Source organism: Xiphophorus hellerii, chromosome 11 (assembly GCF_003331165.1).
Source record: "Xiphophorus hellerii strain 12219 chromosome 11, Xiphophorus_hellerii-4.1, whole genome shotgun sequence".
NCBI classification, from domain to species: domain Eukaryota; kingdom Metazoa; phylum Chordata; class Actinopteri; order Cyprinodontiformes; family Poeciliidae; genus Xiphophorus; species Xiphophorus hellerii.
In genome coordinates this window covers 26,362,421-26,384,093 of record NC_045682.1, presented here as the reverse complement: position 1 = coordinate 26,384,093, position 21,673 = coordinate 26,362,421, and the positions used below count along the sequence as shown (strand labels likewise).

Genomic DNA, 21,673 nt, shown 5'->3' with positions numbered 1-21,673 from the left:
AATAATTTCAACTTTTTAGATCATCGGCCCACATAGACTAACACTTAATATTCTAACAAGAATGAAAACAACCTTACTGTACTGTTTCCGTATGATGTAAGTGGATCTTATGTTTGAATTGTTGTGGAATGAAATCAATTGATTTCTGATTACAATCTTGAGTTCAAATTGTAACAAGAATTGAATTATGAATTATGCCTGGTTTTTTTTTTTTTTTTTTTTTTTTTTTTTTTAGAAATTGCCTGGAGATATTTGATTGTATAAAAAACTTAATTTATACTAAATGTAAAATAATAAATAATATTTTTTTCACATCTCGTAATTCTGTTGCTGTAATTTCAGGCATATACTACATTTAGAAATTATGTAAAAACTGCGCAAAAGTCTCAGAATCTATCTCAAAAAAGCTAGAGAGTTGGAGAAACGTCTCTCACCTCACATGGTTATAGAAAAATCCAGAGACGTCTGGATAACGCACATCTCGCGAGAATTACCGGCGAGAGCGCGAGAAGACTGTTAAACCACCTTGCTGCTAAGGGTTGCCAGTGCAGATCAGGGACACCGGTAACAGCGGCGTGGATTAAGAAGAGTACTATCTCTTTTTAACAGAGAGCAACACAACAACTCTATTAGGATTATTGTACTCTTTAAGGTTTAAATAAACATTAACCTTACTTTAAGTTCCGCTGCAGACAACCTTACAACCAAGAGACAAGCATATTGTAGAAGATGTCAGTGGTGGGATTTGACTTGGGGTTTCAGAGCTGCTATGTAGCTGTAGCCCGAGCTGGAGGAATCGAGACAGTTGCTAACGAATACAGCGACAGATGTACGCCGTAAGTATTAAACAGCACATTTTATACGTTAAAATTCTGAAATAGTAACCTTGTTGGATGTCTTATCATTTTCTGTGTGTTGTCTTCACAATGAAGTCGGATTTTAAACCCATTTGCCTAACTTTCATACACGTCCGTGTGTGATCAGTCAAACTTAATTTCACTGTGTGTTACTCAAAGATATATTTGTTTGTGCACTTGAGTCTTAGCTGCAAAAAGGGCTGTTTTGATTTTATATTCAACGCATATATATTAAAAACCTTTACCACCGGAGCTACAATTGTAAGCTAGACGGCTAAACACCTCAGTTTTATTAACGGTACTGACTGTTGGAAAACGTGTTTTAGTTGCCTGATGACCCCGCGCAGGCGGTGCTTCCTTCTGTAGTTCTAATTGTCTTACATGCACTGAAGGCCTAAGCTCCGGTGTGTCCCGTGTGACAAAACGTGCGTCTTGCGTTCGATGACGACATCAGTCGAGCTTTTGGTGGAATATTCTAGCAATTATTATGTCCACCAAAAATGTAGTGATTAAAAATGACGGCTATATTTATTGCACATTCGTTAACTTTTCTTAAGTATTTTTTCCAAGAGTTTACTTTTTAGACCGTTTAAACGGTCTTAAAAACACAAACCGTTTAAACGGTTCGTGTTGTAGTACTTCTGGTTATTTTTGTCATGTGTAATACTTATTACAATTATTTTGTATGTTTTGAGATATTAAAGAGGTTGTTTTGCCTGAATTTGTGTATTTGCTGCCAAAAAAGCTATATGTGACTCATAATTAATAATACATAAAGATCTTAAATCATAAAAGTCATAATTGGTGAATTTGACTTTGGGGGCGAAGTCAAAAGGCTGAAGATAATCGATATATTATTCTTGAATATTAAAAACATGTATTTTTTTACTCGAGATTCTTACACGTAGAGTAAAAATATTTATTACTTGTAAACAAAAAACAATACTAAGATGTATTTGATGCAATTCAATGCATTTATTTGAAACAGGAGAAACAATATATAATCTTGACTACTTAATAGTTCATAGTTACATTAAAATTAAATGACACATTATTACTGTTATAATAATGCTCTTATTTTCTATTATTTGGGAATTTATATTGAATCTTGTTCAAAATATACATTTAGCTAATTTTGTCTTTATTGAGTAACACAAATATACAAATATGATATTAGTTGATTTATTAGTCTTTCCAAACATAGCCTTTAAAATGCAGTACCTGATTAAGAGTGAGGAGTCCTTCAGCAGCATGGCAGCAGCAGCCTCCTTTCATTCAGTTGAATGGCTGAGAGCAGAGAAGGTGGTGTTAAGGCAGCACTGCTTTAACCCCAGCACTGCTTTAGCTGCTTTAAGCACTGCCTCCTCAGTAGAATTAAAAAGAAACCTTAGACTATATGATTGGTATGATTTAACATTTAAGTTACCCTTTTGTGACTGTTGTGATTTAAAACCATCACAGTCACATAAACCATTAAGTGTCTTTGTGAAACACATGGCACATGTGCCTAAAACCAAAAGTTTTATCTCTTTTGATAACACATTGTGAATATAAACATGTTTATCCCAAAACCTATTTGTATACTATGTCAGTTCTTAGTGCCACTTTTTAAAATTTGGCAGGCAGTACTATATATGAAAAATGTCTGTAAATGTAGCCTAAAAAGAATGAAAGTAGGCTTAAACTAAAAGAAAGTTTGCTGTTATTACATTATGAAAATGATTGTTGTAGCTGTGTTTGTGTGTGGGTTGAGCCTTGGCTCATGTGTAGGCATGTCAGGATATTGTGTAGTAACTTCTGGCAACAAACTTTACCTTTGTTTTACTTGTGGTACCAAACTGAATGTCTACTTAGATATCCTCCAATTGCTTGATTATAATAATCAAATTGACATTTTATTCATTTTCCCCCAGGTCATTTGTATCATTTGGTCCAAGAAATCGATCGATCGGAGCAGCTGCAAAAAGCCAGGTATATATCAATTCTTCCAAATTGCATGCTTTAGATTTTTAATCTTTTGCTTAAAAATCCAAAACTGTATTTTAAAGAGTGAACATTTTCAAACGTTTTTTTTCCTGCTCAATCATCATCTCCAGGTGGTGACCAACTGTAAGAACACAGTGCAAGGCTTCAAGCGTTTCCATGGCAGGGCGTTCTCTGACCCAGTTGTTCAGGCAGCCAAGTCCAACCTGGTGTACGACTTGGCACAGATGCCTTCAGGAGTCACTGGTATAAAGGTGAGGTTAGCCCCTATTTTGTTGTTCTAACAGTGAGGGTTAAAGGTCAAGTGATGTTGGATTTTATTTGTGGTGTATGCCAATATTTAACAACCCAGAAAGCTGATTTGTTTATGTTTTTATTTTTTCCTCTGGGATCTTTTTTTGTAAACTGTCCTTTTTTGTCATTGGTCAGTGTTTGATTTATAAAAATGCAGGCATAACAATTACCCGTTAAATATGTTTTACATATAGTCTGTTCCTATTATGAATTTATTCAAAGTATTCAAATTTCTGTAAAAATAAATTTTACAGAAATTTATTTTTTCTGTAAAATAAATTGACATCTTATTGTTAGATAAAGTATTTGTTCTGATTCTGTTTTGCTTAACAGTTTTAATAATTGTTGAACTATTCAAGTTCCTGTGAGTTCATAAATGATAGTCCAGAAGGACGTCACCCCTAAAAAGTGCATGGCCCTATTTTTTCCTTAAAATCACGTTTTTATATATAAAAAAAAAATATGTATATAAAAATGTATATATATTTAAAAAAAAGAACAAATTTTACACCTCATGTGTAAGTTTGCTGACTTTTCTGTTTAGAAAAGGGTAATTCATTGAGAATATTCTGTTTCAGGTGCTGTATATGGAGGAGGAGAGAGTATTCAGCGTGGAGCAGATAACCGGGATGCTGCTGACCAAGCTGAAGGAGACGGCTGAAAGTGCACTGAAGAAGCCAGTTGTCGACTGCGTCATCTCGGTATCAAGATCTCTGAATTACTGGAGATTTTAGGATTCTGTATTACAGTCTTTTCTGATGATTTGTTAATGAGTTCTAATGTGACATCTTTAAAAAAAAAAAAAATTTCATCTTCTGCGCTTGAAATTGCTTATTAAACCTGAACTCATCATTTATGGCTGTTGCCATCATGTATCTTGCATTGACATGTGGTTTGGATTCATTTATGCATGTGTACATATATATAAAAAGTGTCTGGTGTATATGTGGGTTGTCACCTGTTCATGTGACATTAGAGTGTCAGCCTCCTCACCAGATGTCTGTGTCTGAAAGCTGCATTTCCTCTCTTGCACCCAGTCGGTAAAGAGTGGGAAGTGTTTGTTGAGCTCAGCATGAGAGAGCACAAATAGCAGCCGTTATGTAATGTTATAGATCTAGCACAGAGGGGCTGTGATTTGTACCAAAGCTAAATTTATAGGTGACATCAGGCCCTGGTGATAGAGAACATGTTACTCGTGTTGTGGCCTGTCTCTAAATTTAGATCTTGAACCTTTCAGCATTGGGACGTTTTGTTTTGGCATCCCAACTTGCTAAAATAGTGACATATCCGGACATCTTTTTGAGAAAAGCAGTCTCTATCTGAGCTGATCCCAGATGAATCAAAAGATGAATAAAATTATTTTTTTGGTTTTCAATTTATAAACATCCATGATCATTTTTCACATTCCTTGATGTGAATATATGTGTAAACTAAATATTTTCTGTTCCTCATCTCAGGTACCAAGCTATTACACTGACGCGGAGAGGAGGTCGGTCATGGATGCAGCTCAGATTGCAGGCCTCAACTGTCTACGATTAATGAATGAGACCACAGCAGGTACACCTGGCATCTGAAACTGTTTGACACTCCATTTTAGCTGCTAATACTGCAACATGAGACAATATCTGTGAAATTTGATGCAAGACAATTTTTTTTTGGCAGGGTGTCAGTCAAACTTATTTTACCTTTTCTGCTCAGAAAAATGTCTTTAACAACCTCATAAAATTCCAGTATTTTTTTTCAGCATATTTATTCCATTTGTTTGTTCTGTTTCAGTGTCTCTGGCTTATGGAATCTATAAGCAGGATCTTCCAGCTCCGGAGGAGAAACCCAGGATAGTGGTGTTTGTGGATCTGGGCCACTCTGGTTACCAGGTATCCGTTTGTGCCTTTAACAAAGGAAAGCTCAAGGTAAATTATTAAGAACTTTTGAGTGGTTTTGTATAGATACTAACGTTAGTAGTTGTGCTACCATGTGCTGCTGCTTCAGCTTTTGTACCACTAACTCAGTATAACTTCACATCTTAATAAGACGCAGACAAATTAAGTAGATTAGAAGAAAATAAACTCCTACTAGTTATTTTACTGTTGATTACTTTCGATATTTACCTTTTTTTCTTTCTGTAAGATTCTGGCTACAGCTTTTGATTCTGACCTCGGTGGGAAGGACTTTGATGACATCCTGGTGAACCACTTCTGCGAAGAGTTTGCCAAGAAATATAAACTGGATGTCAGGTCCAAACCTCGAGCTTTAGTGCGTCTTTACCAGGAGTGTGAGAAGCTGAAGAAGCTGATGAGTGCCAACTCCTCTGACCTGCCTCTCAACATTGAATGCTTCATGAACGACATTGATGTTTCCAGTAAACTGAACAGGTGAGATTTATGTTTATACATAATTAATAAAACCTGACCAAAGATTTGTCAATAAACTTTAATGTGTTTTATTTGATTTTATTTATTCATTTATTTATTTTTTTGTGATAAATTAACCCAGAAAAGGATTCACGATTTTTAACATTTTCTGTGAATAAAAATCAGCAAAATATTTACGCCATTTATATTCAGCCCCTACTAGACTGGTAAACCTAAAAATGCTTTCAAAAGTCAGCTTATTGTTATTGTTCAGATATTTTTTATGCCCTACAAATGAAATACAATGAAGTCTGCAGGTCTAACATTACAAAATATATTTTAAAAAATCTATACTTTTAAAAACTTGCATCAGTGTGCCAGTGCTGTTCCTTATTTCCTTTTATTTTAGAGTGCGTATGTTTGTGTTGCTAAGCTGTATCTATTAATAATTTATGACCATGTTCACAGAGGTCAGTTTGAAGAAATGTGTGCTGGGCTGCTGGCCAAAGTTGAGGGTCCCCTGCGCAGCGTCATGGAACAGATCAGTGAGTACATATGACTTTAAAAACTACTGGTCTATCCTCACCACCATGTGTAAACACATAAAGTCATTATGAGCGTGTAATTTGAGGCAAAGGATTATTCTAGTAATTTCCTCATATCTATTAATATCTTATTCCTCCTGCCTCACCTGACTGAATCATGAACAGTTTACACAAAGCGAAGAGCAACAAGTGTGGCTGTTTTAAATCCGACAGCATTTGATAGTGAAGTTGTGACTTTGTAACCCTAACAAGTCGGGATTAATTGATCGTCTCTCTCTGCTTCCAGAGCTGAAAAAGGAAGACTTCTATGCCGTGGAGATTGTGGGCGGAGCCACCAGAATTCCAGCTATCAAGGAGCGGATCTGCAAATTCTTTGGCAAAGAGCTGAGCACCACCCTCAATGCAGATGAGGCGGTGGCCCGGGGTTGTGCTCTGCAGGTACGGCTCAGACATTTACGTTCTCCACAGGTTAGTTAGTTTCACACACAGCAGATTAACTGGCAGTTGGTTCTGGGGACTTTGATGCTTTATTATTCTTTAATAGCCAGAAATAAAAGGATTTGGTGTGAATAAAGTCTTATCATTTCAGTTTGCTATTTACAATGAGTATCTTATGCACTGAAGCCTACGTTAGTTGTAGCATACCCTCCCGATTGAAGGTTGAGGCTTTACTGATGAACATTCAGGTTTAGTAGGAACACACCCTGTGTTTTACTGTAAGAGCTGGAAATATATCCACAGAGAAAACAGTGTCAGCTAAAAGACCACACTCTTACAACCGTTAACATTCACATCTTAAAAATAACGTTTACAGCTTAAAATACTGCCTGTGATCTAAAGACAACTCCAAACTTAGTATACAATAAAACATATGCACAGATTCAGTTACTCAATATTGAAAACATACTTATTTACAAAATAAACATACCTTATGCCTCTAGGGGGTTACTTAATAACAAGATACATTGTATAAACAACTGTCTTGTGTCTTTTGTTATTAAGTTGCAGTTCGTTAACATACAAACTGGAAGTGGTCACTTCAAAATAAAAGCATTACAGTGAACCCTCGCTATAATGCGGTTCACCTTTCACGGCCTCGCTGCTTCGCGGAGTTTTTTTGTGCAGTTTTCTTTCACAGTGTATTGTATTCTGCGTCCTGATTGGCTGAACAGTCTCTGCTCTTCTTCTCTACCTGTGTGCCAATAACGTTACGGTATTTAAATATACAGTACAGACCAAAAGTTTGGACACACCTTTCTAATTCAATGGGTTTTCTTTATCTTCATGACTATTTATAAGGCAAGAAATCCCACTTATTAACCTGACAGGGCACACCTATGAAGTGAAAACCATTTCAGGTGACTACCTCTTGAAGCTCATCAAGAAAATGCAGAGTGTGTGCAAAGCAGTAATCACAGCAAAAGGTTGCTACTTTGATGAAACTAGAATATAAGGGGTATTTTCAGTTGTTTTACACTTTTTTGTTTAGTGTATATTTCCACATGTGTTATTCATAGTTTTGATGCCTTCAGTGTGAATCTATAATGTCAATAGTCATGAAAATAAAGGAAACTCATTGAATTAAAAGGTGTGTTCAAACTTTTGGTCTGTACTGTACGTAATACAGCTTGGCAAATTTTGGTAAATGTTTTTGCCCAGAAGAAAAAAAGAGCGACAACTACTACCGATAACTATGTTCTTCTTTCGAAAAAACACACCCGCGCCACAGACGCCAGAAGAAAAAGACACTGGAGAGCGGAGTCAGGCCGCAGCGTCACAGTCAGAGGCACAGTGAAATACGGGAGTCACAATTTGTCCTACTGTACTTCGTATTGATGATTAAAATTATTATTTTACTGTAGTTATTTGTAAGAAAGCGTTATATTAGTTTAAAAAATGCTTGGGCCTGAAAACAGGTTTTGTTCTTTGGTTTCAATGTAGAGTATTTAATTATGCTGTATAATTGTAAAAAATAATGGTAACTACTTCACGGATTTCGCCTATCACAACCGCAACGAACGCACAAACCTTTTCGGAACGCAACCCCCGCGAAAAACGAGGGTTTACTGTATACATAAACCAGAAGTTAAGTGAAGGTGATGAGCACAAAAAGGGGATACAAACAAATAAAGAACTGAATTCAGGGTTATTGACATTAATTAGTAACTATTGATTCCTTTTTTTTTTTTTCAGTGTGCCATTTTGTCGCCTGCTTTCAAAGTCAGAGAGTTCTCCATCACGGATGTTGTCCCGTACTCCATTTCCCTAAAGTGGAGTTCAGCTGCAGAGGACGGACTGAGGTAAGAAAATATTTATGGTCATAAGATAATACAGTGTTCTGAGCTAAGTTTCTGCTAATAGTTAAGCTTAAGTTTGGATGAAGATGAATACACTTCATCCAAACTTTAATTGCTAAGCAAATACTTGCATTTCACTAGTATCTCTACCTTTTTTCTAGTGACTGTGAGGTTTTTCCAAAGAACCATGCAGCTCCCTTCTCCAAAGTGCTGACTTTTTACCGGAAAGAGCCATTCATGCTGGAAGCCTATTACAATAATCTGAAGGAGCTAAACTACCCTAACGCAACAATAGGTACTATAGGATGCCCATTAGACCAACTTTCATGCGATTTTTATTTTGAGTTTTTTGTTTTGTTTTTTACCATACTTGGGAATTGTGACATCATCCCTCTGTCTTTCAGGTCAGTTTCTGATCCAGAAGGTGGTTCCTCGGGCATCAGGCGAGAGCTCCAAGGTGAAAGTGAAAGTGCGCGTCAACGTTCACGGTGTGTTCAGTGTCTCGAGCGCGGCTCTGGTAGAAGTCATAAAAGACACAGAAGGAGAGGAGCCGATGGAGACGGACCAAGCGGTGAAGGAAGAGGAGGTATGTATCTGCTTTGGATGCAAGAAACAAAACGTAGCAGTCAGGCAGAGGTGAGTAAGGGAGAAGGAGAAGCTTTTTGCTTTTTTGCCAAGAGATGGACAAAACTAAGGTTAGAAATAAAATAATTTTGAGATATTTTCTCAGTTTTTACTAAAATGTGTTTGTATTCTTTCATTTCCACTTCAGTTCTTACTCCCTCTAAAAACTGTTGTGAATTAAAAAGAAAGGTGATTTAGAATATTTCTGTTTTTTATCTTTGGGAAAGCAACCTTTGCTGACAAATCTCAAACTTGACACAAAGTAAAAACCTGCACAAACTGGTCTAAATTAGTAAAGCTGAAACAAATTAATTTGTTGAGATGTTCTGAAAAAAACATCTTACAAGGTGTTGTCTTAATACATTTTCTGTATATGCTTTCTTTTGCTACCCTGCAATAGAGCAAAATGCAAGTGGACCATGAAGATCAGAAACCCCAGGCTGGAGACAACGAAGACAAGAAATCAGAGGCGGAAGAAATGGAGGTAACCTTGTGCTGGGCGATAGGACAGTATTCATGCTGCTTTGTTATATATGAAGCAGAATCACACTTGCAGATTGGTCCTCTGTAAGTGTAGTTGCTCCTGATGTCTTATTGTTGTAATGAATGCAAATTACAAAAGATGGACAAATTCAAGTGTGCATTAGATCAAATCCTTTTATATAAAGGAAAAATATCTCTTTGCCAAGATATCAATAATAAACTAAAAACATGCTTGTACAATACTAAACCAAAGGTCCTATGTTGCTAGAGTATATGAAACACATCAGTTCTAGTTTTTAAAAGAAATGTAGAAACTCATAATAAACAAAAATAAATGATCTGATCCTAAATGTCAGGACCCATTCAAGGCATTTCTAAATGATCTGCATCAGAGCCTCTAACTAAACTAAACTCTCAATGCCTGTTGCTGGTGTAAAGTCTGTAGTTTGATGTCCGCTGCAGCACCAGTGTTCATGATCAACATTTGCCAAATGTAATTACAGCTTATGCACATTATTTTGTTGCTTAAATAAATCTGGGTCGCAGTCTAAGTGTTTTTATCCTTTATGATGAGATGTAAAGTAAAAGAGAAACTGGATTGGCTGCTTCAGTTCTGTCTGTCAGTGACGGGCTCAGATAAACATCGACTCCACATGAAAATATTGCTTGGCGGGAGTTTATAGCTGTATGAATTAAGTCACACACAAGCTTAGAAACCTATTGTAAATAGAATATTACAGTGTTCAAAACAACACTGTAATACTGCAAGTCAAGTGGGAACACAATCACAATATTACATGAAGCTAATAAAATGTCCTATTGTTTTTATTTCATCACACTTCCAGAGCCTAATCCTAAATGACACAAAATCTAAAACTTTTTGTTTGTTTGAAACTTTCCATCCATATCGCCCAGCACAAGGTACCTAGTGGAGGAGGTGCATTAGTTTTATTTATTTATTCTTTTCTAATTTTCTAGCTACAATTTTGTACTTGATGGTTAGCATGGGGTTTATGGAAATGCTTAAAAAATTAAAGCTGCATATTTAGGACTTACAATATTGAAATGTGTTCCCTTAGCCACTTTACTTTTAATATTTTTATTGTTTCTTTACAGTTAAAATGTTCAAGTATCACATTGTTTCATAAAATGACAGCTGATCCATTTGTTCTGGAAACCGTTTCCTCAAGTTGTATGACTCAAGTTGTTCCTCGCAAAGATATGTTTTTTACGTTTTGTTAGTTTTATAAGCTCTATAATTAAGGTGAATTGACAAAAAGATTTTAATTTCTACATAAAATTGATGCATTCACTTGGAAAAGGACAAAAGTCAGATTAAATCAACAGAAATTTGATGTTATGAAGGTTTTGGGAGCATTTAAACTACAGGTCACACTTTGACCTTTTACTAAGCGATGTGGAAAGTTTGCTGAAACAAGCTTTTAAGTTTCCACATTACATTAATAATGATGAGGTTACTCACTTCAGTTTTTATGTAATTGTTTAAACATTAAGAATCAGATTTTCTAAATATATTTAACAGTTTTTATTTTTCCAGACATCACCGGAGGATGTCAAGGGGGAGAAGAAGAATGACCAACCTCCTCAAGCCAAGAAAGCCAAAGTAAAAACAAAGTCTGTGGATCTGCCCATAGAGGGCAAACTGCAGTGGCAGCTGCTTGTTGAAGAACTTAATACATTTATGGAGAATGAGGTAATGTCCTAAAAAAATCACCAGGAATGTTCGGTATGCACACATAAAAGAAAGAGTCTCAGATGTGTTTTCTGTTACTGTATTTGATTAAGATTTAAAACCCATGATTACTTGATGGCTATGAATTACAGTAGAGCTCTATATTATCTGATGTGGTGCTTAACCGTTTACCGGTTTTAAGTAAAGTAATCTGACCTTCGCTCTGCCTTGTCTAGGGGAAGATGATCATGCAGGACAAGCTTGAGAAGGAGAGAAATGATGCAAAAAACAACGTTGAAGAATACGTGTATGAAATGAGGGACAAACTCCACGGGTCACTGGAGAAGTTTGTGAATGAAGCTGTAAGTACAAACGAGATTCATCATTGGACTCAATTAGCCTCTCAGCTGTATGTTTATTTTTGACATCTATTATAATATTTATAATATTGTAAATATATATAATTATACATATTTAATTATATATATATATATAATTAAATATTATAATTAATTAATTAAATATAATTAATTATATTTAATTATATATATATAATTAAATATATATATTTATATATATAATAATATTCTGTCTTACGCTCATGTTTTTCTGGTTTGTTTCGTTTTGAAATTTTAGGATCGTGACGCGTTCTCATTAAAACTGGAGGACACGGAAACTTGGTTGTATGAAGATGGAGAGGACCAACAGAAACAAGTTTACATTGACAAACTAACGGAACTGAAGGTGAGTCTTTTGAAAAGCTATAATTTAAAAAGGTACTGAATGGGTTAATCACATACAGGATGAAGTCTGTCCTCTGGGTAATGGGGACTAGTGAGTGTAACAATTACTTTTCCTTACTAGCTGGTTTAGATGAAACACTGTTTGTCTCACACTTTGCAGTTTATGCTAACAATAATTTGCTACCAGAATTACTTGTGGATGTTCTTCTGAATGTTTAATGTTTATTTGCATTAAAGTTATGAGAAATGAAGTAGATTCTACATTACGGCATATCAATCACACCTGTTCATAAAATATGTTGAGATGACATTTGGAGCAATTTTTCTTTATATAAATAAACTAAATTAAATTACATAAAATGAATGCATTGAATGGCAAAGTGTGTACAAAATTTTCCACCTGCCTGTTTGACTTCACCTATGGTCAGGATGAAATGTCTTGTAGCAAGCGACCCATCATACCTGAAGAAGCTGAAAGAATCAAAACTTAGAAAAGTACAAAATTGAATTGGAAAGGGGGAATATTTTTTGATCTGCCTTTTTTTCTGCAGAAAATCGGTCAGCCCATTCACGATAGATACCTGGAAGCTGAAGAGAGACCAAAAGCATTTGAGGAGCTTGGTAGACAGATACAGATGTACATGAAGATCGTCGAATCTTACAAGGCAAAGGTAATAATATCTGTACGTTAAAATAGAATTGCTATTAACAAATGTAATAAACAAATGTATCTGGAAGTTTTGTTGAAATAGTGTACACAACTGTTAAATGTTTCTGTATTTTACAGGATGAGCAGTATGACCACCTGGATGAGCTGGAGGTGACTCGGGTGGATAAGCAGGTCAATGAGGCCATGGCCTGGATGAATACCAAAATGAACCAACAGAACAGCCAGAACCTCTCAGTGGACCCAGTGGTCAAAGTAGGAGAAATCAAGGCCAAGACAAAGGTACTTGGAGACAGCTACACAAATCTTTTTCGACGTGTTTTCATAGAAAACTAGACTTAAGATCCACTTGCTTACTTTGATCTTTTCATCCCCTAGGAGCTTTACGCATCCTGCAATCCAGTGGTAACTAAATCCAAGCCCAAAGTGGAGCCTCCTAAGGAGGAGGAAACGGAGAACGGTCCAGTCAATGGACAGGCTGAACCAGAAAGCCAGCCTGGAAACCCAGATAAAACAAAACCAACAGCCACACAGCAGCAAACTGCAGAAAACAAGCTCCCTGAAATGGACATTGACTAAACTTTTGCTGCTGCCAACTTTTGAGTTTCCCATCTGTTTGTACTGCTTCTCACCTTGTTCAGCCCTTTTCTTCTGAGTTAATTCTTAATGACATGGTAGCCTCTTTTGGAGATGCAGACATCGTCCTTTATCAGTGCTATTCATCAGACTGCCTTCACGGCATGTGCTTTCTTATATTCTTTGAATATAGAAATATTGCATAATAATAATATTGAACTGACTTCCTGAGGGCGGGGAAGTTGTGAGTGTGGGTTGCTAGCTTAGTTCGTGCTGCTTTGATGATTGTTTAGCTTTTCCTGAAGACCTTTAAGCTAAAAATGTCAGCAAAGTGGAAATTGTAAAATATTGTTTAAATAAGGTATCAAATGCGTTGATGAAGGGGGCATCAATAGTTTAAAGTTGTAAATGTCATCTTGTGGGGTGGGGTTTTGTTTAGTTTTGGGGGGTTTTCACCACAAACACTTGTAACTCCTGGGTTATGATGTATTTAGTTCAAATAAATTTTCTTCTCTTGTACTGTATGTTGGATTTAGATACCAAGAGTTACTGTCATGCAGTATTTCACTGTTCTGCTTTTCTCATTCAAAAGCAAATGATCTGTTTGCTCTCTGGTAGCCTTGTTGTTTTATTTTTTTTTTCTACTTGACAGTGAGATTGCTGGTGCAACAAATCTCCTTTTTGGGTGCTGCTGTTGTTGCCACATCACTGAAAAATGCAAAAATAAACCTTAGAACAAAAACTGAGCTGAGTTATAATCATTACTGTTCAAGAAAACTCTGGTAAATGAAGCCCCTTTCCAATCCTGCACAAGAAGATGGGATGAAATATCGCTAACAATTTGTCCTGTCTTGTCTCATAGCTAGTCTCCAGGTAAACATGATAATGTACTAGAAATGCACAACAACATAGTGCTAGACACTGCAATGGCAGGAATTAAAGGTTATAAACAAAATACTAAAACTGGGATATGTAACTTATAAAAAATTATTTTTACATGCCATTCTTGGGAATCTGTTTATCTGCTGTGATTGGTGGCCATATTAACTAACCTGAGTATTCACCACATGCTCTGATGACTGGGAGAGGCTGTAGAGTAGTAGAGAACAATCTGGAGGCTGTGGGCAGCGCTTACATGATCATAACTGACAGCGCTAAGACTTGCCTCCTGGGTGTGATTGGTTGTTTCTGACTGAACTGTTTATTTCTGTCGTTAGCAGAGGAGCTCGATTTTTTCACTGATTTTGTTTCATGCCATGTCACAATATAGTGACATTTGTAACAAATATGTCAACTCTCTTAACTTAACCAGCAAACAAGAAAGAACAAAATTGCAAATGGCAATAAACTTACAATGAAAAACCATCTAACATATAGAGAAATTAAAAGCTATACACAATGTATAAAAAAAAAAATATTTTTAAAAACCGTGCACCCAGTAAAAACGTAAGTAGCCTATGTCTGAATATTTGTCTATTTGGAAAAACTTTATGGTTGATCGTAGGCTATAATAGTTTATCAAAATTATAAATGCACAAAGTAAATTTAACTAGATATATTTTTCACTAAGTTAAATTTATTATATTATGTTGATCCTCCCCTAAAATGTACATACATTATGAAAAAAAAGGAGTACGGTGAAATCGTTCTTCGCCGCTCATCATCCTGGCCGGTCAGCCGGATTGCTTGCCGGCGGACTGATAAGGAACAGGTCCAGCCAATATTGCGCTAACTGAGATCTCCTGGAGGTGGCGCTGTAAGAACCTACAGTGACTCGACATGACGAGAACTAGTCAAAGGGGCAGAAGTCACTTGCACTTGGGACATATAAGGTAGTTAACGTCTTCATTTTAATTGCAGTGTACTTTTCAGTGAAATAATTTGTAATATTTTTGATCTGCATAACAGTGGTTATGACACAGGGCCTAGCTTTGCTACTTAGCTGCAGTAACAAAGCCGCAGTTAACTAGCAGAGCTTGCTAGCCTCATGTAGTGACTATCTCAAGTTTGTTAGCTAAGTCGGAAACTAATCGACAGCTTGAATAATGTCATCAGAGTTTCTAAAACACTTTATGTTTACCGGTGTTGCATTATTAGCACACATATTAAGGTGTTATAAATGCATCCTCCAACTTTTGTATAACAACGTAGCTTTGCTAAAGCTAAGTTATATCCAAAGTCGTGTTGCCTGTAGTAATTTATTAATTTTTAAAAATATTTTTCACTTTCTTTTTGGTTTGTAGTTTAAGACACAATGCTTAACCGTTTAAGCCAGTTGGTAAATTAACAGTTTATTGTCAGATTCATGAGATGATTAGGTGCAGTTCATTTTGACAGTGTTTATGTTATGACAGGCGCTGCTACGGCCACTAGATCTCGTAATGCTATTGATCGTGTACTGTTGTTGTTGTAGGTATGTAAATGTCTGAGGATAAAGAAGCCCAGGAGAATGAACTGCTTGCTTTAGCAAGTATCTATGATGAAGAGGAGTTCCGCCGCGCAGAGTCTGCTCAGGGCGGAGAGATACAGCTGTGTCTGGAGCTCCCTCCCAATTTCAAGCTGCTGGTGAAAGGTACATGCGTCAGTAAAGGTGTGGTGTGCAGTTTATTCATATAACAACAAGAAATGCTAATTACCTCCTTTCTCTGTTGTAGGAGACAAGACAGCTGAATATAATGTCTGCTTTTTACCTCCCTTGGTGCTCAATTTCGAGCTTCCTGCAGACTATCCGTCTACATCTCCACCGGTTTTTTCACTCAGCTCAAAATGGATGACCAAAGCTCAGGTAGGACTCATCATGCCAACTCTTATATTTCTTTATATGACAAAAACAAGGTCTCTCAGGGTACTTTGGCTTCCTCCCATATTCCAGAAATATGACTGGTAGTTTTATTCAAATCTACAAATACAGGTTATGGTGCGTAATATTTGATATTTGATCATTTCAGCTGAGTTCTCTGTGCCAGCGCTTGGATGAGTTGTGGGAAGAAAATCAGGGTTTTGAGGTCCTTTTCATGTGGATCCAGTTCCTGAAAGAGGAGACTCTGAACTTTCTGAGCATCCAGTCTCCTCTTGAACTCAACAGGAGCAGCATTAAGGGCGGCGGTGAACGGAGGAAAACAGACCCTGAAGCAAAAGGTATTTATGTTTTTCTGTGTCGTTGGATTCTCCCAGGAGTCTGCATATCTGCAATATAACTTTGGGTAAAAATGATAAAGAACTAAGTAATTTTAACAGCAAGCTTGAGTAAAATACAATAAGAAATTCAGGTTTTTGCTGTTTTTTCATGAATCAATAAGTTCCACAACCAGATGACCCAAAAGTACTAGTAATATTTGTTTATCTATTTTTCTTGTTGAACACTATTTACTTAAAAAACACAAAATCATAACATCTCATTGAAGGCAATGCATACATTCTCTTTTGGAAAAGTTTTATAAATAGAATGGTGTTTGTTTTTTTTCTTTCAAAAATAACATCAATTATTTACGGTAATAATTTGTCTTTTCTGAAAAGGTCATGAAACAGTTGTGGCTCTAAACAACTTTTGTTTAGCTGGTCTGAGGACAAAAATGGCTCTTTGGGTTGTAAAAGGTGCAGGCTTCCAGAATCTACCCATGAATTTTTGTCATTTGACATTTAGGTGACAGAATCAGCTCATTTTTAAAAATATAATATTCATTTTGGAGTGGCTATTTTTAAATTGAGAGTGCTCTGCATGATGAGTTTAAGTGTCAACCACCTGAGGCTCCCAGTTTGGGTCAGATGGTTGAAGCTTGAACACAGTCAGTTTTCCAACAGTAAACTCACATCAAACTGGTTGGGATAGATAAAGTTAGTTTTGTGCTCTAGATCCTTAACCTGTTTGAAAATTACGGATAATGTGTAAAAGATGACTCGATGAAATAAATCAGTTTAAGTTACTTTTCTGACACAATGACTGTCTGTTGTAGGCTTTGGCTTAGTAACTTTCTTCAAATGCAAATTACACCTTCAACTTTATTAGAAGCATCTTCTTAGATTTACTGGTGACTTGGCTTTATATCAGATGTAAACATGTTTTTATCTTCTTTGAATTAGAAAATTCTTGCTCAGTCATCTGTATGTTTATGCTAAAGTTTTTTTTAAAATTAATGGCATTTGGAAAAACATATTTTTTTCTCTGTCCAGCTGGGACACAGTGCATGAACCAGTCTGAAAAACCAGAGGAGAAAAAAGCAGACGTGCAGAAAGAGAACTCTGACCAGCACTTTTCACCGTCCTCTCAGTCGGACCCGCGCGCCGTGGTTCTGATGGACCCCCACTCAGACCCCCTACCTCAGCTCCTGGACTTTGATGAGGCGCAGCGGCAGAGGGCATTCGATGGAAAGGTGTTCTGCTGCGGCATCTGTTTTTCAGACAAACTGGGTGCCAGCTGTCTCTGCTTCAAGGGGTGCCAACATGTTTACTGTAAGGTGTGCATGACAGAGTACTTTCAGATTCAAATACGGGACGGCAACGTCCAGTGCCTTAACTGCCCTGAACCCGAATGTACCTCACTAGCCACTCCGTCACAGGTAAGAGCGGCAGATAAACTGTGAGTTTTCTCTACGTTTTCATTTCACATAATCAGTTCTCTCACATCGTGGCTTTTTCATTCAGGTGAAACAGCTTGTGGACGAGGAGTTGTTTGCCCGGTATGACCGTTTGCTCCTTCAGTCAAGCTTGGACCTCATGGCTGACGTCGTCTACTGTCCACGTCACTCCTGTGGGACGGCTGTTATGGTGGAGCCAGACACAACCATGGGCATTTGCTCGGCTTGTCAGTACGCTTTCTGCACGCTGTGCAAGCTGGGATACCACGGCGTCTCTCATTGTAAAATAACAGCAGGTAACCACACAGTTGACTCCTGTTAAAAATAGTTTGCAGGAGTGAAGCTTTGTTAGAAAAGAAAAAGTAGCACATTACAAATAAGAGGCAAGTGGGAGACAAGTAGTTGGGTTGGAGCTGTGGAAAGACTGAAATGAGTTGCATTGAAAAGATGTGCCAGAGCTGAAATAAAATGTACACAGATGCAAATAAACCCCCACTGGAAATCAGAACATGTATTTTCTAACTGTCTCAGCTTCTGGTTTGTTCCTCAGATGATCTGCGTAGCCTGAGAGATGAGTACCTGTCAGCCACGCCTGAAGGCCAGAAGTTCATGGAGCAACGCTTCGGGAAGAGGGTGGTCCAGAAAGCGGTGGAGGAATCCTTCAGCAGAGACTGGCTCAAGGAGAACTGCAAATGCTGCCCCCGCTGTGGAACCAATATACAGGTGGCCTTTACCTCCCCCTAGTGGTTACAATGCTTTAAGACATCAGAACCTTTAAAAATGGTTCCATCCAAATTATGTCTGTTCACATAATGTTGCGGCACTTTGTATCTTTCAGAAAGTGGATGGCTGTAACAAGATGACGTGCACATCTTGTAAGCAGTACTTCTGCTGGCTGTGCCTCGGTGCCCTCAGCAAAGTCAACCCATACAGCCACTTTAACAACCCTCACTCACCCTGCTTTAACCAGTAAGAAACTCTTATCAGGTTTACCCACATTTATAGGCACTTTCAGTATGGATGGGTAAAAAGGCTCTAATAAATGCTGCTTTTGTTGCGGTAACATAATAGCTTGGTCTCTGCCAAGGTACCTAGAGTATTTTAAAGAGAAAACACCCACATCATCATAATTGGCTTCTAATCCTTAACATTGAGCAAACAGTACATTTTCACATATTCATCTTGTTTCCTGAGGAATAACTCAATTTTAGTGTAATTATGCTGCAGGCCTTTTTTAAAACATTTCCTTAAATCCTATGCAATGTTTGAAAACAAGACAAACTGAAATTGTTCTAAAATTTTTAAAGAAAATCAAAAAACTAAATTTAAGCCTTAAATATGCCAGTATATACTACTTTTATACGCTAGATTATATTTCATTTAATTATATTTTATATTTATATTCCTCAATTTATAGCATTTTTAAAAATCTAGCCACTTTTTAAATAATAAACCAGTTTCTCAAGCAGATTTTTAGAAAATTGCAATGGCAACATTATTGTATGTTATCCATGTCCAGTTCTTGTGAAAATGAAGTTCAACCATGTCTGACCAGAGGAGCTGCCTAAAACTTGTCATACATAACCCTTTTGAAGTTCACTGTACCATAAGAAAATGTTAAAGCTCTAGACTTGCATATGAGCAAGTCTAGAGTGTGTCGAGATCGATGGCCAGTGTGTTTGTGCAGTACTTAAGCTGTCTGACTGTTTTGTCCTTGGCTTCTGCAGACTCTTCCATGGTGTTGATGTGGATGATGATGAATTCTGGAGCGATGAGGAGGACTGACGCCCACGCCGCCTCTCAGCTCTACATCTAAATGCACTTTATCCTTCATCACATGGCCATGGATTCATCTACGCTGGAACTGAAACGCCACCACAGCCACATACTTTTTACACAGTCATCGAGTGTTTTGAACATTGTCATGCCATAGAGAGGACAGGAAGACAATCAGCTATGTAAAGTGTTTATAGTCACAGTCATTGTGTTTAAATTATACAGGTCTCAACAATATAGGCCTGCTGAACAGATGGCAAACAACTGCAGGGATTTTAGAAAAGTTTAGCATCTTTTCTGTTTGCCTTTACCTTTCACTAATAAGCTATATTGGTTAGTGGTTGGTTAATGGTCTAACAAGGGTTCTGATTATGAAACTGTTATAAACATTAAATCTCAAGTCAGTGAAAGATTTGCAAAGGGAGGAATAATTTGTACTGTCATATAGATAATTAATCAAATAGACTATGTCCTGTCTTGTCTCATAGCAAATCATTTCTTTATGTCATAGGCCTTATAGCAACCAGCTAAATATGGAGAATCTACTGAATGTTTTCATTAAAAAATTGAAGGAGCCTGTCCTTATAGCCTGCCTCAACATGTCAAAAGTAAAACACAGCACCTTTCTTTTCAAATTCAAGATTGATATTAATAATATTTCAGTCATATGAGGTATGTGTCCAAAACAGAAATTTCTCTCTCTATAATGACAAAGTCAGAGCACAATGAAATCATGAACAGTTTGAGTGTGTAGTGAAGTTCAGTGCATTGGCTTCTTTGGTTTGCAGCTTGAACTATGACTATAGTTTGTGTTCATGAAAAAACAGGTGCTTTATGCAGAGTTTGTGGTTGGCTACATTAGATTTACTATGTTTTTTTTTAAATTTAATAATGCCAAATAATTATACAGAAAAAAGAGGCAAAAACTTAGAAAGACATACCAAATGTTTACTTTACATTTCTGTTATAGATTAACCCAACACAACAGTTTCAGCATCTTGTGTGACAGTTTGAAGTTGGTTCAGATTAGAAGAAACACATCTGGATGCTTAGCCTTAAAAAGCATATGAAATGAAATGAAATGATATGCATATGATGTATTTTTGTCCCAAGTTCACATCAACACTGTTCATTTCTCTTGTAAGAACACAGAATGACTTTCAATGCACTAAAAAATATTAAATATTCCAATAAACAGTTTGTGACCTTTTTCTTTTCTGCATAACACAGTTACTCTTCTTATTGTTTAATGCTCTGAAAGCATTCTAACGATCTTTGAGTTCACCTCCACATATATACAGAAATTACAGAGTTGGAAATCTACCATTTGCTTTCTAAGCTCAACATGTCAGGTGTCACCACTTTAACTACATAACACTTCAGCATCTTACATTCAGGCTGATATTGCACATTTTCATCAGATTTGTTTTGTTTCTAATTTACCTCAGCTTTTTAAGATATTGCATTCATCTTAAAATACACAATGTTCCCAGAAAATGTTCTGAATTGGTTGATAGATACCCCAAAAAGTTAGATTGCATTAAGATTTCAAGTTAAAGTAATTCGGCACAGCTTTTTCATTAATTTAAAGCAAAGTAGTAAGGAAAAAAATGTATTACAAGCATCTGGCTATTAAACTGAAACAATGTGCTGAATTTAAAACCAGCATGTCTTTTTCTAGACCCCATCTGTCCAATAATCATTTGCTGCAGATTCAGTTTTAAAGAAAATAGCTGATTTCTTAATTCCACATGACATGACACATACTGTATTTGCATATCATTTTCCACAAGAACAAAATATACAGTAGTTCATTAATGTGGATGTATTATTTGCTTTGTATTGCACTGTTTAACCAAATTTTATAATAAAATATATGACTGTTTGAAACCTGTGGAATTATTGGAGCAAACTAACAAACATCCAGAAAACTGCAAAACAGATGAAACACTGAGTTCCATAAATCACAACTTAAACCCACCTGTTTTGTTTTTGAACCATAATTAATGAAACATTGTCCAACACGTTTGATGAGTATGATTTTGGTGATGGCCCTCATCAAAATGTAATGTTTGTTCAATTGTTTACTGTACTGTGTTTTCTTTATAACTTTGTAACATTCTGTTTTTATTATGTAAAGCACTTTGAACCACCTTGATGCTGAAATGTGCTTTACAAATAAACATGATTGACTGATTGATAGTAGAACA

General features: G+C 36.5%; 2 protein-coding genes across 3 annotated transcripts; both read left to right on the top strand.

Moving 5' to 3' along the window:
- Positions 1-530: 530 nt before the first annotated feature.
- On the top strand, positions 531-13,859 carry hspa4a (heat shock protein 4a). The gene is made up of 19 exons (XM_032575598.1): positions 531-836; positions 2,771-2,828; positions 2,954-3,094; positions 3,713-3,835; positions 4,592-4,691; positions 4,911-5,044; positions 5,262-5,506; positions 5,954-6,030; positions 6,317-6,468; positions 8,224-8,330; positions 8,489-8,622; positions 8,732-8,913; positions 9,352-9,435; positions 10,993-11,148; positions 11,364-11,489; positions 11,764-11,871; positions 12,422-12,541; positions 12,658-12,819; positions 12,916-13,859. Exons 1-19 carry the CDS (start codon positions 730-732, stop codon positions 13,114-13,116), a joined length of 2,517 nt encoding a protein of 838 aa, XP_032431489.1. The 5' UTR covers positions 531-729; the 3' UTR covers positions 13,117-13,859.
- Positions 13,860-14,845: 986 nt separating this feature from the next.
- Positions 14,846-19,945, top strand: rnf14 (ring finger protein 14). Of its 2 annotated transcripts, XM_032577098.1 has the most exons (9): positions 14,846-14,945; positions 15,527-15,685; positions 15,768-15,898; positions 16,062-16,251; positions 17,284-17,669; positions 17,755-17,983; positions 18,238-18,410; positions 18,526-18,656; positions 19,415-19,472. In XM_032577098.1, the coding sequence occupies exons 2-9, from the start codon at positions 15,535-15,537 to the stop codon at positions 19,470-19,472; spliced, it is 1,449 nt and encodes a 482-aa protein (XP_032432989.1). In that variant the 5' UTR covers positions 14,846-14,945; positions 15,527-15,534. The 2 variants fall into 2 exon arrangements, with proteins under 2 accessions (XP_032432989.1, XP_032432988.1); XM_032577097.1 differs by lacking the exon at positions 14,846-14,945 and having other exon boundaries at positions 15,535-15,685; positions 19,415-19,945.
- The last annotated feature ends 1,728 nt before the right edge of the window (positions 19,946-21,673 follow it).

Coding starts and splice junctions, on each gene's coding strand:
- hspa4a (XM_032575598.1), top strand. CDS start 730: ATGTCAGTGGTGGGATTTGACTTGGGGTTTCAGAGCTGCTATGTAGCT. Junction 2,829..2,953: donor GAGCAGCTGCAAAAAGCCAG/GTATATATCAAT, acceptor CATCATCTCCAG/GTGGTGACCAACTGTAAGAA. Junction 11,490..11,763: donor AGAAGTTTGTGAATGAAGCT/GTAAGTACAAAC, acceptor TTGAAATTTTAG/GATCGTGACGCGTTCTCATT.
- rnf14 (XM_032577097.1), top strand. CDS start 15,535: ATGTCTGAGGATAAAGAAGCCCAGGAGAATGAACTGCTTGCTTTAGCA. Junction 15,899..16,061: donor AATGGATGACCAAAGCTCAG/GTAGGACTCATC, acceptor TGATCATTTCAG/CTGAGTTCTCTGTGCCAGCG. Junction 16,252..17,283: donor AACAGACCCTGAAGCAAAAG/GTATTTATGTTT, acceptor TTCTCTGTCCAG/CTGGGACACAGTGCATGAAC.